This window comes from Triticum dicoccoides, chromosome 2B (assembly GCF_002162155.2).
Source record: "Triticum dicoccoides isolate Atlit2015 ecotype Zavitan chromosome 2B, WEW_v2.0, whole genome shotgun sequence".
Lineage (NCBI taxonomy): Eukaryota > Viridiplantae > Streptophyta > Magnoliopsida > Poales > Poaceae > Triticum > Triticum dicoccoides.
Genome location: NC_041383.1, coordinates 116,346,343 through 116,358,796, shown reverse-complemented (window position 1 = coordinate 116,358,796; position 12,454 = coordinate 116,346,343). Strand labels below are relative to the sequence as shown.

General features: G+C 44.1%; 2 protein-coding genes across 2 annotated transcripts; one reads left to right on the top strand and one right to left on the bottom strand.

Moving 5' to 3' along the window:
* The first annotated feature begins 1,798 nt into the window (after positions 1-1,798).
* On the top strand, positions 1,799-4,386 carry LOC119362485. The gene is made up of 7 exons (XM_037627712.1): positions 1,799-2,299; positions 2,784-2,861; positions 2,943-3,085; positions 3,466-3,536; positions 3,629-3,724; positions 3,839-3,931; positions 4,018-4,386. The coding sequence occupies exons 1-7, from the start codon at positions 1,832-1,834 to the stop codon at positions 4,101-4,103; spliced, it is 1,035 nt and encodes a 344-aa protein (XP_037483609.1). The 5' UTR covers positions 1,799-1,831; the 3' UTR covers positions 4,104-4,386.
* A 480-nt stretch (positions 4,387-4,866) lies between these two features.
* LOC119360617 lies at positions 4,867-12,371 on the bottom strand. Its single transcript, XM_037626170.1, has 18 exons — positions 12,236-12,371; positions 11,791-11,880; positions 10,984-11,048; positions 10,746-10,907; positions 10,194-10,272; positions 10,012-10,089; positions 8,571-8,645; positions 8,454-8,489; positions 8,213-8,337; positions 7,118-7,190; positions 6,852-6,971; positions 6,688-6,755; positions 6,293-6,401; positions 6,145-6,213; positions 5,995-6,052; positions 5,453-5,688; positions 5,256-5,307; positions 4,867-5,166 (listed from the first exon to the last, which is right to left on the bottom strand). Exons 1-18 carry the CDS (start codon positions 12,359-12,361, stop codon positions 5,099-5,101), a joined length of 1,689 nt encoding a protein of 562 aa, XP_037482067.1. The 5' UTR covers positions 12,362-12,371; the 3' UTR covers positions 4,867-5,098.
* Positions 12,372-12,454: the final 83 nt, after the last annotated feature.

The following is a 12,454-nucleotide window of genomic DNA, read 5'->3' as shown; positions in this document are numbered from 1 at the left end:
GACACCGTCAGTAGCCCCCTGAACCGGTCTTCAAGTTAGGGACGCTCCTCGATTCTTCCGAACTGTTCTTCATCTTCGGTTGCCGGTCTTGAAAACTGGTTCAACAAATCTTCTCATCTTCTATCTTGAGGATCGCCGAAATGCATTCGCCGCATACAAGGAAGAATCCACAAGACTTGGCGATCAAGACAAGGACTCCTCCCCCACCGGCGTATTCGGCTAGGACTCTTGTTATCCTAGGCCTCTGGTGCATTATATAAACCGGGGTCATGCTAGTCGATAGACATATACAACAAACAATCATACTATAGGCTAGCTTCTAGGGTTTAGCCTCTCTGATCTCGTGGTAGATCAACTCTTGTATTACCCATGTCATCAATATTAATCAAGCAGGAGTAGGGTTTTACCTCCATCGAGAGGGCCCAAACCTGGGTAAAACATCGTGTCCCTTGTCTCCTGTTACCATCCGCCTAGACGCACAGTTCGGGACCCCCTACCCGAGATCCGCCGGTTTTGACACCGACAGCGGCGCTGCAAGGCCACCCACACTGATGTGCTGCCCGGTGAGCAAACTCTCCCGCCGCCGTAGTCCTAACTCGCGACCGCCGGCGATCCACCGGTCCCCGACCCACGGCTGTCTTCCCTATCCCAGTCGGCGAGATCCACCCGCTCCCGACTAGGCCACCCCGCGGCTATATATGCTCTGCCGTCGCCACGCCCGAGGCCGTCGCCGGCCTGGGTCTTCCTCGCCGTGTTGCGGCACCCGAGTGCCTGAGGGCGTCGTGGCTCCTGCCGGGTGGCGCTTGCCATTGGTTGTGCTGCGCCGCGGGGAGGAGCGCCGCGTTGGGAGGTCGACGACGCGACGCGGCTGAGGGCGGTTGCGCCTCCAGCGCGTGCCGGGGCTCCCCGACGGCGCCGAGAGCACAACCGAGGTCTTCGCGAGTGAGCCGTCGAGGTTGGACGTGCAGCGAGTAGCAGCAGCAGTATGCAGCGTTCGGGCGGCGAGAGGGTTGTGGCGAGCCGGGGCAGTGGCTAACGGGGAGCAGGGCCGTCGGGAGGATGCACCAGGCTGCCAATCTGGTACGGCAAAATGCCAAGGAGGCAAAGCAGAGGTTGACCGGTCGCGTAACGGCTGTCTCTACCGTCCATTTTTTGCACCTGACAATGGGACCCACCCATCAGATTCCGAATTAAACGGCTCTAATCGTCAAATCAGCGTTTTCTGAAAACTAACATCACAATGTTGATGGCTTTTTGAAAAAAAATGAATGGTGGCGGGTTTTTGAATTAGGGTTCCCAATTATGATGATTTTTTGCAATTTACTCAATCTATCACTTGGGTCCATCCAAATCGAATTCCTGGCACGCATTGTGTTGATGATCAAGATCGTTTATTTTTCACACTCGAGTCCGATTCATCACCCAAGTTAAACACCACCCGTTGGATGCAGATCAAACATACCGGACGGCCTACAACAAAGTGGATGTACTTTCTTTGTTTTTATTTACTCTGCATATTAAAATTAACTGCAGTCAAACTTCGTAAAGTTTGACCAAGTTTATAGAAAAAAATAAAAACATTTACTGTAACAAATCTAGACGATGTGAAAGTACATTTAATAATAAATTTAATAGTGTTGATTTGTTATTGTATATGTTAATATTTTTATTTATAAACTTGGTCAAAATTTATAAAGCTTGACTTTGGCCAAAGCTAATATGCGGATTAAATAAAAATGGAGGGAGTATATAGCTCGAGAATGTATAGCTTGACAAAGTGGCAGTGGCAGTCCTCCTCGAGAAGAAAGCGGCAGTTGGAGCCTTGGTGGGGATGGAACGCTTCCGGTTCAGGGCACCTCCCCTCTCGCTCAAGCTGGCCTTCGCCGCCGTCTCCCTCTCCCTCGGCGTCTCCTTCGCCGCCGTCTCCTGCTCCTCCTCCTCCTCTCCCCTCCCCTCCTCGGCCGCCTCCTCCTCTCCGCGGCCGTCTCCCCGGACCGTAGCCGCCGACCTCCTCGCCGTCCTCGCCGGCCCGCGCGCCGCGGCGCGGGTGCCGGCTCGGGAGGCCTCGCGCCTGAGCTCCTGCCTCCGGTTCCTCTCCCCGGCCAACCCCGCCTCCGTGCCTAGCGCGTATCCCTGGAGGGGCTCCCGGAAGGTTCTGCTGGAAGGCTGCGATGCGGCCGAGGCGGATGCGATGGTGATGTGGCCGCCGGCGCCGGTCTTGGAGCTGGCGCGCCTCGCCGTCGACTCCGGAGGCGACCCCGGGGCCATCCACCGCTTGCTCGACCCCACCATGCTGCCGGTGAGTGCTCGTTTTTCTCGATTGCTCCCGGGAGTCGTGGAATTTTGCACAGGTTAGGGTCTCGGAAGGTTTGGGGGAGGATGGGATTTGAGATCCTTAGGGGCAGAGAGCAGGCATTAGTTAGAAGGGAAATGATTCATTCTTCTGGTGATAATTCAGTTTGGTTTTGCATGATCATTGGTCAAAATGTGGGATACTGTTATGAAGTGAGTTTCTAGTGGAGAAATCAGTTTGGTTTAGATGATCTGGATAAGGATGTTGTTTTATGTCATGTACGTACTTCGGATAGGCACTACATATTGCATATTGGATTTCAAGATGTTTTTTTGCTTTATTTTGTAAGGTTAGTGGTAATTGATTGTGGGAAAAACTAGCTTGTGTGGAGTAAACTGGTACACTAATGGAGAGTCACAAGTTTATCTACCAATGCCCGCAGTATGCTCTTTCTTTTCCTAACAAAAATCTACCATGGTATCCTCGTTAGGTGCCTGATATTGAGGGGACGAAGAAGAGTAAATGCCACCTCACAAGAACACCGTATGGAAGACACTTTGCTGATGAGGTCCATGTTTGGCTCAAGTTCTAGCCGACATTCCTTTTACTTGTATGTTCGGCACTGTTTACATGTTTGTGGTATGACCAGGAAATCAATTCATACTTTGCGTTTCTGTTTGAATTGATTGCTGCGCGAGGACCATTGGTTGGATTAAATGTATCACTGAATCGGTATGATTTATTCCATGGGCATCTTTTCCTGGCATCTGGGACAGGAAGGCTTGGGATTCTGTAAGTTCTAATCAAATTTCTTATTGTTAAGATTCGAACTTCTTTTCGATAACTATAGCAGAACAGTTTTTATGATCTGCGCAGGTTTGGTAGCATCACAATTTGTTGACTTTAGCATGCCAATCTGTATTTACAGCATAACTGGAAATTAGCTGCCTCTTGGAGAAAGTAAAATGGAGATAGGACTTTCTAAGCTCTCTTTGGTCGAGTTTTTTTGGCAGGGTCTTGTTAGTCGAGTTAGATAGGTAGGACTAAGCATTTTGGTCATAGGATTGTTTCAGACGAGAGATGATCTTTACTATGCCACTAGAAATATTATGTCTCCCTGAAACAGTGTGTTAGTTGTTAGGTCTAACCATGTTGATTATTTTCTGAACCAGGTTTCATGCCAAAGAATATCCAGCATTTGATAAAGAATCGTTCCCTTACAATTTGGGATATTGCCAGACTGGTATGATTCAGTCAGATGCATATGAAATCTTAATCTAATTTTCCTTGCACTGTGTGCTTGCATTTGATTGAAAAATTCACCATCTTTAACAGAATCTGATGTACCGTATGACGACTCTATGAATCTACGTAATATCCTTTGGTTAGCTCCATTGCCATCCAGTGAGACGAAAGCTTGGTTGGCACCAGGTATGCTGATACAGATTACTAAGAATCCTTGTTCATGTTTAAGAGATTGAAGAACTGTTTCTTGTTTTGCACATACTGACTGGACATTTTGTTGTCAAATTTGCAATCATACAGGAGTGTTAGTCGTCTTGGATGCACATCCAGATGGAATTATTTATCAAGACATGATACGCGACTATGTTCAGATTGTACGGACAATATATGAAGGTTTGATATGTCAATGTACCTGTCGCTGTGACGCGAACACTTACTAAAAAATTGAAAACCTAACTGTTCTCTGAATTATCCTGCAGATGATTTTGGAAAGCATGCTGTTGATGTCAACTATCTCAATGTTGCCAACGCAGCGGCTCCAGCGGATAGAATTTTCATTTGCTGACATCTATCAATAGGACTATTAAATTTCTCCACCGTGTGATCTCCTCTCTGGGAAGCAAACACCAAACATACCGATTTTTTACGTGATTGATGTGTTCAAGATCCAAGAAAGCAGCAGTGGTTTGCTAGCAAGTAGTCCTATATAGTTCAGGTGTTTATTTACGAGATGATTTCAGATATTTATTTGATTGAATGTACAGATGTACTCGAGGAAGCAGTTTACCTCTCGCACGCATGTCATCTTTGATAAAGAACGACAGAAAATATTTTGGTTATAGCATTCAGTGGAACCAGTTTTACCTTTTGTTGTCCTAGGGCATACACGGTGTACAAAACCCTGCCCATTAGGCCATGTCTATAGAGCAATGTTTGTGGCAACTTTACATTGTGAACGAAAAGTACCAAGTGCAAATTTTTTGCGGTGAAGTATGTGCCTATATATCAAGAAGTAATTTGGCCTACATCTTATGGCAAAGATTTAGCTTGTAAAATGGATATATCTTGAGTGAAGAAGGTTCTTTGAAGATACTTTGCATTATTGAAGGATAGTCAAAAACAATAAAAACAAGATGGTCCAAAAGAAGGGTTATTTTTATTTAAGTATTTGGTTGCTTTTATAGCCCAAATTGTAAAACAAAATACTGTTGCACATGTGGGTGATCCAGAGATAAGCATGGATCGCAGCACACAACAAATACCTACAGCATGATATTTTTGCGTTACTGGGGGGTGAACCGTCAGAATAAGGCAAACCCGAAACGTGATATGAACATGGGAGAAAGACATGTGGTACTTCCATTCAAGGATTTGCCAGCTCTATAGCTCAGATCTTACAGCAGGTTACAGTGAGGGAAGAAGACTGTTCCACCTTGACATTACACTAGAAAGTGGGTCTATTCCAAAGACAAGCACGAACTGCAACACCGACAAAATTGCCCTTGTTAGGCCGGATACAAACAGCGCACTCAGCGCCTTAACCAGAATTGTATCAAAGCTTCACACGAGCAAGACAGCATTGATGCAGCCATCATTCTCCGGGTTATTCGTAACCTGCGCGTATTTGCCTGCACAGACAAGAAACATTGGTTTATGGAACATGGCTTAAGGCACAGGGAAGGGCAGAAGGAGCTGAGCTTTTCCACGGATGACTTACCCCAAACAACTTTTCCAGCAGGGGTTACGAGACCGAGTTCACTAACATTCACCTGGATCAAGATTTATTATTGTGAGCACCAACAGGAAAATAAATCAAAGAACAATGACAAGCATCATTACTGTAAGCATTGATTGGGGGAAAAGTATATTAGCTACAAATACTATTGCAGTGGAGATAAGGTTTGCTTGGCATACCTCAATAATTGTTCCCCTCGTCATAACACCGAGAGAAGTGTACATTGGACCGTTTGGGTTTTTCTTCACCGAAATTATGTCGAGGTTGAACGTACATTTCAGTTCAGGGTGAGTCACATGAGCCTTGGTGAAACGGAGACCAGTAGGCCGGATGAACCTCTCATACTTTGGTGGCTTCCTTGTAAATCCAGGGCCAACAAAGGTGGCTTTAGTTACCATTCTCTTCCACTGCTTGGCTGCACAAGGAAAATTTTACCAGCTAAATTATCCAGCTCAGTGGAGAAGAAATAGTATATGTAGTCAGTGCTATTGTTCACCGAATGCTGGTAAAAGCAACTTCAGACCAAAAACATAAGTTAGCAGAACTCAGTTGCCTTGCAGTTGCAGCACATTCACTTTTAGGAAAGCATTCCGAAGCAAAAAAATGGACTAGCAACCGCCAAGGAATTACAAACTTATGCAATTCATGTATATGAAATGCACGACATATGCAAATTACAAACTGTAACCTAGGTTGCCTGATAGATCTCATCATGACTTACTTTTCCGCTTGCCAGTGCGTAGAACTTTGAACATCTCTTCTTCAGCAACAGGTCTGACCTGCAAGAAGATGAAGCGCGTCAATATTTAGCCGAGCGGGAACCCACTGATTTTGAAGCAAGCAAACAACAGCAGTTTGAACTGAAAAATACCTTAGGCAAAGGAACATCCCATTTGCCAGCCTTTTCCTTCCTCTTTTGCTTAATTGTGTTGCTGAGAACCTGCAATTGACGATAAATCAGCAAGCGGTGCAATAAGAAAGGTTTGTGCCACGGCAGGCAGTCGGAACAGAGCATGTACCTTGGCGCGCTGTGTCGGATCACGATCCAGCAGATACGAAGGAATGGCACCCTCCTCAACATCATCATCAACCTTCTGCCGGGAAGAAGACTCATCATGCATTTTCAGGCTGCAAGAACAACACTTGTGAGTAAGGCCCATGCAACCGCAGTCAGATGCGCTGATTCTACATCACGAGGAGAACATCTTTGATGCTGGAGCGTCTCCTATTCGTATTACTGATCTTCTACCTAAATGGGACAGCGGGTTATTGCCTGGCCCCTTCATCTCTAAAAAGTTATACAACTGCGGCAGCGAACAATCATCATCTCTCCTAGAGTCCTAGTTCTAGGCAAGCACCAACTGGAGCAACAGCAAGCAGTCATTCTGAATGAAACATTACACAAAGCACTTACGTCTTCTTCATCTGCGCCTTCTCGGCGTACCGCTTCTTGGCGAACCGCTTGCCCTTGGCACCGAGCAGCTGCGACAGGCAAAACCACACACGCATCAGCAACAGAAACGCACAGAAACATACATGGGATAAGAAAGAGGGGTCGCATCAGCATCAGGGCAGCACCTTGCGGGCATCCTTGGAGTTCTTCTTGACGGCGCGCGCCTCCTTCTTGCGCTTGCGCTCCTCGTAGTCCATGCGCCGGCCATGGCGCTTCTGGTGAAGCTCTATGTAATCTCCCTGAGGCTGCAGGGGAATCGAGCGCGGTGGAAATCAGCGCAAAATTCAGGGGGAAAACATCGTAGAGCAGTCAGAAAGCGAGCTCGGGACGGGCCGAATCGGGAGCGGGGCGGACGGCGGACGGCGGTGGGAGGGGGGCGGAGGGGACTTACCATGGCGGCGAACCCTAGGGCTGGTCGGGGTTTGCGGTGGGGAGGCGGCGGAAAGGAAGGAGAAGAGGCGTCGTTTTGGGGGTTTATAGGTATTTATGGGCCTTGGGCTGCACGATCTGTGCCTGGGCAATTTTGACCGTTAGGAGGCTCGCGCAGGATATGGGCCAGAAAGGCCTGCTTTGGTAATTAATTGATCACGCTCTTCGCTTAGTTTTTTTTTAACACCGTTCTTCACTTAGTTGAAAGTTCAGACTGCCTCAAAAAAAGTTCAAAGTTTCAGATCATTGACCAAAATATGGACTTCGATAATTAACTCTTTTTTAATCTGGATTTTGAGAATTAACATGTTAGCAGGGTTGTTGTAGCCATAGCCCATCAGGAACCAAATACTAGGTTGGACATCATCTATGATAAGATGGATTATTCTTTCAGTGGAAGGCAATGTTTCCATCGACAAACAATGGTTGATCAATCTTCTTCGTAACTCCAATGAGAACGTTTGTGTTGTCGGTGTGTCTACGCTGTACTTGGTATTTCTAAGAGAATATGTACTTCGTTTTGATGCATGCCCTTTGGCATGTTAATGTAATTGTGTTCACTCCAGTTCTCTCTTATGTTTTGCAAAAAAAATATTGGACAACTCATATGCAAATAAAACCTTGACTGAAATTTAGGCTAGACAGAATTTTGGTAGGGCAAACTTGAGCACCACCAAACATACCATGAGGGTATACATGATAAACCTAGAATTTCAAAGAATGTTTCAAGAGTTCTGCATCATCTCTTGTCAGTTGTACATTTTGTACATGGTACATGACAAAATCTGTTTCAGGTATCTCAAAAGGCACAAGGGGCACATGCGTTTGATTTGGAGGCCAAAACAGACATCTCACATCAAGTGAGGCAAGTCGGAATCTGAATGAACATATATTCTGGCAATGCGATTTCTCCACAAAAGAAAGGTCAAGCTCTTGATTTACACCGCTATGTGAAACCACAGTAACCGAAAGAAGAAAACTGCTGATTATACAGGATAAGAATTGTACAGCCTACAGAACAGCAAATTGCATGGAGATAAAAAAATCCACACGAAGCTACCTAGTGACATGGCTTCCTTTCCCTATCCCTAGCTCTTTGGCGAGGTCCCGCGTGAGGGTGATGGCATGCGTGTTATGCCATGGGAAAAGGGTGCGGGTAACTGGAAGTTTCCTCCGGAGATCCTGTGCACGAGACAAAACAAGGAGTGAAACAGGGGACATGAAAAGATAACTGCAGCAATCCGAGCGTTGCCACTATCCTGTTTAATGCCAGATTGTTTACTGATGCCTCGGCGTACCTTAAACGTTGCATCGGAGAAATTCAAGTATGATTCCTGTGTGCAGAAATGTGTAGATAGCATTATTCACTGTGTTAGCATCTTGGGAGATTAAGTAGAGAACAGAAAGGTTCCAACCTCGAGAGATGAAAAATACTCAGACTCGTGATGCCGAATGATGTTAGCGACTGCGTGTCCAGTGTCTTCAGGCGACTGAAACATAAATAATATAACGTCAGAGGCATGTTTAAAATTTTAAACCTGGCGAAGATATAATAAGGACAAAGAAAGCAAATAGGGATATTGAAGGCGGCACCATGACTAAATATCCTAAAAGCATACTCAAGGCAGCACAACAGATTTAGATCAGATGGCACATCAATGGGTGAATGACACAAAGATACTACTACCTCCGTTCCAAAATAATTGAAGTTCTGGATTTACCCAAAGTCAAAATTGTTTAATTTTTTGACCCAGTCTATACAAAAATATATTAACACTTAGAACGCTAAATTAGTCTCTTAAGATTCTTTAAGACATATTTTCGTATTATGTGTATTTGCTGTTGCAGATCTCGGCACATTTTTCTATAGAGGTGGTCAAACTTAAGCAAGTTTGACTTGGGAAAAAACTAGAACTTCAATTATTTTGGGACGGAGGGAGTACACATAAAAAAAAGGACGGACCCAGTGCATAGAAGCTCCCACACAAGGTGGGATCTGGGGAGGGATTATTGGAACCTAGTCTTACCCCTGCAAAGTGCAATGCAGAGAGGCTGGTTCAAACCCAGGACCTCTTGGCACAAGTGGGAGGACTTCACCACTGCACCAGGCCTGCCCTCTTGAAATATGAATAGTGCAGCACACAAACTCCACAGCCAGTTACAAAAGAAAATAACTAGGAAGGAAAAGAGTAACTATGCCCCACCCACGCTTTCTCTCTTACATGCTAGTCATGAGGTGAATTTGCAACTGTCATTTCTATCTACACAATCCAGCAAAGTAAAATCTGGGAGAGGAAATATGCCATGGGTTCATCATTTCCCAAAAAAAAGTTTGCATAAAGCTTAGGTTTGTGTTGGTCTGTTGGAACAGTTTGCACCAATATAGTGACTCGGTAAAGTGAAGATAATATTTCTAAGTTTCTTGAATGCAAATAAATGAACACATACTGACTTGCATGTGCAGGAGTGTTCGAGAAAACAATATTATCGAAGAATGGAATAAAGTTTACCTAAAATTTATAATAGCTGCGCTGTGGGTCCAACTATGCAAGCAAAGGATACTAAAGCAGTGATACAACAACCAAAATAGAGCTTCAGAGCTTGAAAAGAGACTTAATGGTAGGCCATGTTTAAGGTGATAAAACATCAAGTTCTGCAAAACAAATCCAAAATTCGAAAATTGAGGGTGCCTAGAGGGCCAAGGCCGAAGTTTCGAGCCAAAATATGCTGCAGAGCTTTAGGCCTCTTCTTATGCATCAGAGGTTCTTAAAACGAAAGGGGAGGTCAAGGACCATGTTAGTCTCTACAAATTTCCGCCCACACAAGCAACATATTTTGGTTGTTGTATAAACTAACCTGCATTATTGTGGAGTCCTTGCAATCAACGTCAGTATCCAGCTGCACATTTCCCTCTTCAAAATAATGAGCATCTACCTGGTGACCATACAAGTAATCTTTAAAATACAGAAGTTACTAATTTTACTTGCATTGACATTATTTAACCATGATTTTAGCTTCAGCTAAGTAAAACAGCTAACCTGTATCTTTCCTTTAATTTCTACAAGTTGAAACGCATAACTGAATTCCAAAGTCCAAATGGAACGCCAGCTGCCATTGCTGGATGACACAATATTAAGTTGCCTCCATCAGACAGACACTAAATGATACGAAGATCAAACCTATAAGGAACATACTTCAAGTGTTCTAGCGACGTATTCTGTGAAACAAATGTTCAGATATAGCACAAGCACTAAATCTTTAAGTAAGAAAGTACAATTAAACATATAATAATGTATTATAAGCAGGTGATAAACATCATAGCCACACACCAAATGATTAGTTACTAGTGGGAAACAAGAAACAATAGAGTGGTAAATATACAATCAAAAGTTGCATACTGAAAGTGGGTTCTCAAGAAATATAAGGATACAAAGATAAAAACTAAAACCTCTAGAGACACTATAAAGAGGAGGAACTGAAAACAGGCACTATAATCCAGACCAAAGTCACTGATCTATAGGTGCAGAAACAAGGTAATTTCCTTATAATAACAGCGAGGTAACAAAAAAGTCAGAAAAGAGAAAACATACCAAAAGTTTCGTGGGCTTCGTTTAGCAGCAGAAATAACTACTGCCAAACCAAAATCAGCTCCTGGTTCCTCTACATCCTTTCCATTGGTACAATAAACGGCAGAAACACCTTTTGGATAAGCTTCACCAACATAATTGGACACTTCATAATCTATAGCATTCCTGTCTCAAGTAAATAAGTACGGATTATTCGCTGACTATGTAATATGGGCAATGAAAAATAGCAGAGATAACATACCTAAATTCTTCAATATATCCTGAAGGAAGCTCCTCATCTGTAGCAGGCCTCAATTTTGTACAAGTCTAAACATAAACACGAAACAAAATGAATTAACTTAAGGTAAGAATTCTCATATTTAATGACAATAAGAAAGGAGAATGAAATCCCATATCCAAATTTGTGGAGGCGGGTAATATTAGCCTGCAAAGCATAGTTCTGCTGGTAGTGGTGTTTGATGTAAGGGTTAATAGATAAAGGCCACTGCAATTTTGAAATATATTGGAGAAGTCATTTTTCACGTTTCTGCTTTTTTGAGCTATTTCAAGTATCATAAGAAACCCATTCAATTCAAGTCCAGCAAATCCATTTGGTTTGAAACATATGATTATTTCAGTATCATTGCCCAGATCAATTCCTCAGTAAAAATATAAACCAGCAACAGAGAGAGTGGATTATTTAAATGCAGAGCTTGGCCCAGAGCTAAAGTATGTTGAGTTATACACTATATTACATCCATATGACATGTTCAACATGAAATAAGTGGTTTCGCACAGCATAAATTGCAAACTGAGTGAACTGCTAAACCATAAATGACCCAGGCCATTCGTCAAAACTGAAAAGTATAAGAATGGTAAGACCATTAAGGTCAAGATGCAAGCCATGCTTACTGCAGATACGCAATTGCTAAATACACTACTCTCTAAGACGAGTGATTATTTGTTCAGTGGTTTGCTGTACATTTTCTGGCGTGTTAAAATATTGTAAGAATAGGCATAATAAAGCTAAATTGTCGTGAGCGGTATCATGCACATCATTCAATAATACCTGCTTAACATGGTCCACGGTAGCAATTTGTGCGGTCCTAGGGTCCAGATAGTTGTTCCTGTCAATCTCCCCATAAGTTGTGATGATTATCTGCAGGCATGTATCACACAATTAAAATTGAACATTCGGCCGACAGGGACACTTAAAGCATCATACTCCCTTCATGGCAATGGAAATTGACACAAAAAGAACAGTGGCCCATCCAACAGAAATGCTCCTACTCTAATTAGCATGTGGTCAAAGAGAGAAACCACACAAATATTCCTGTTTCACGACTCCACGTACAGTACAGTTATTCAGTTCCCCAAGCCTAGCAAATTCAAAATTATCCCAAAATATAGCCAGATTCGTGGAGTCTTAACCGCTGGTTTACAACCTATAGTTATCACTTCGAAATTAATTCGGCACTATGCACAGCTCGGGAGAGATAGAGAGAGATGCTCACATCGCCGCTGCGGTCGGGGAGCTCGAGGGAGACGAGGTGCGTCTTGTTGTACTCCGGGTAGGCCTCAGCGGCCGCGGCCTCGTACGCGGCGTCGTCCCCGAGCAGCGCCCGCACATCTGCGCGCATTCGAACAAGCGAGGGGTCAAACAACCGGCATGGGCGAAACATACGGCTCGCCTGAATTACGGGCGCGTAACTGGGGATCGAATGGAGGTAGGC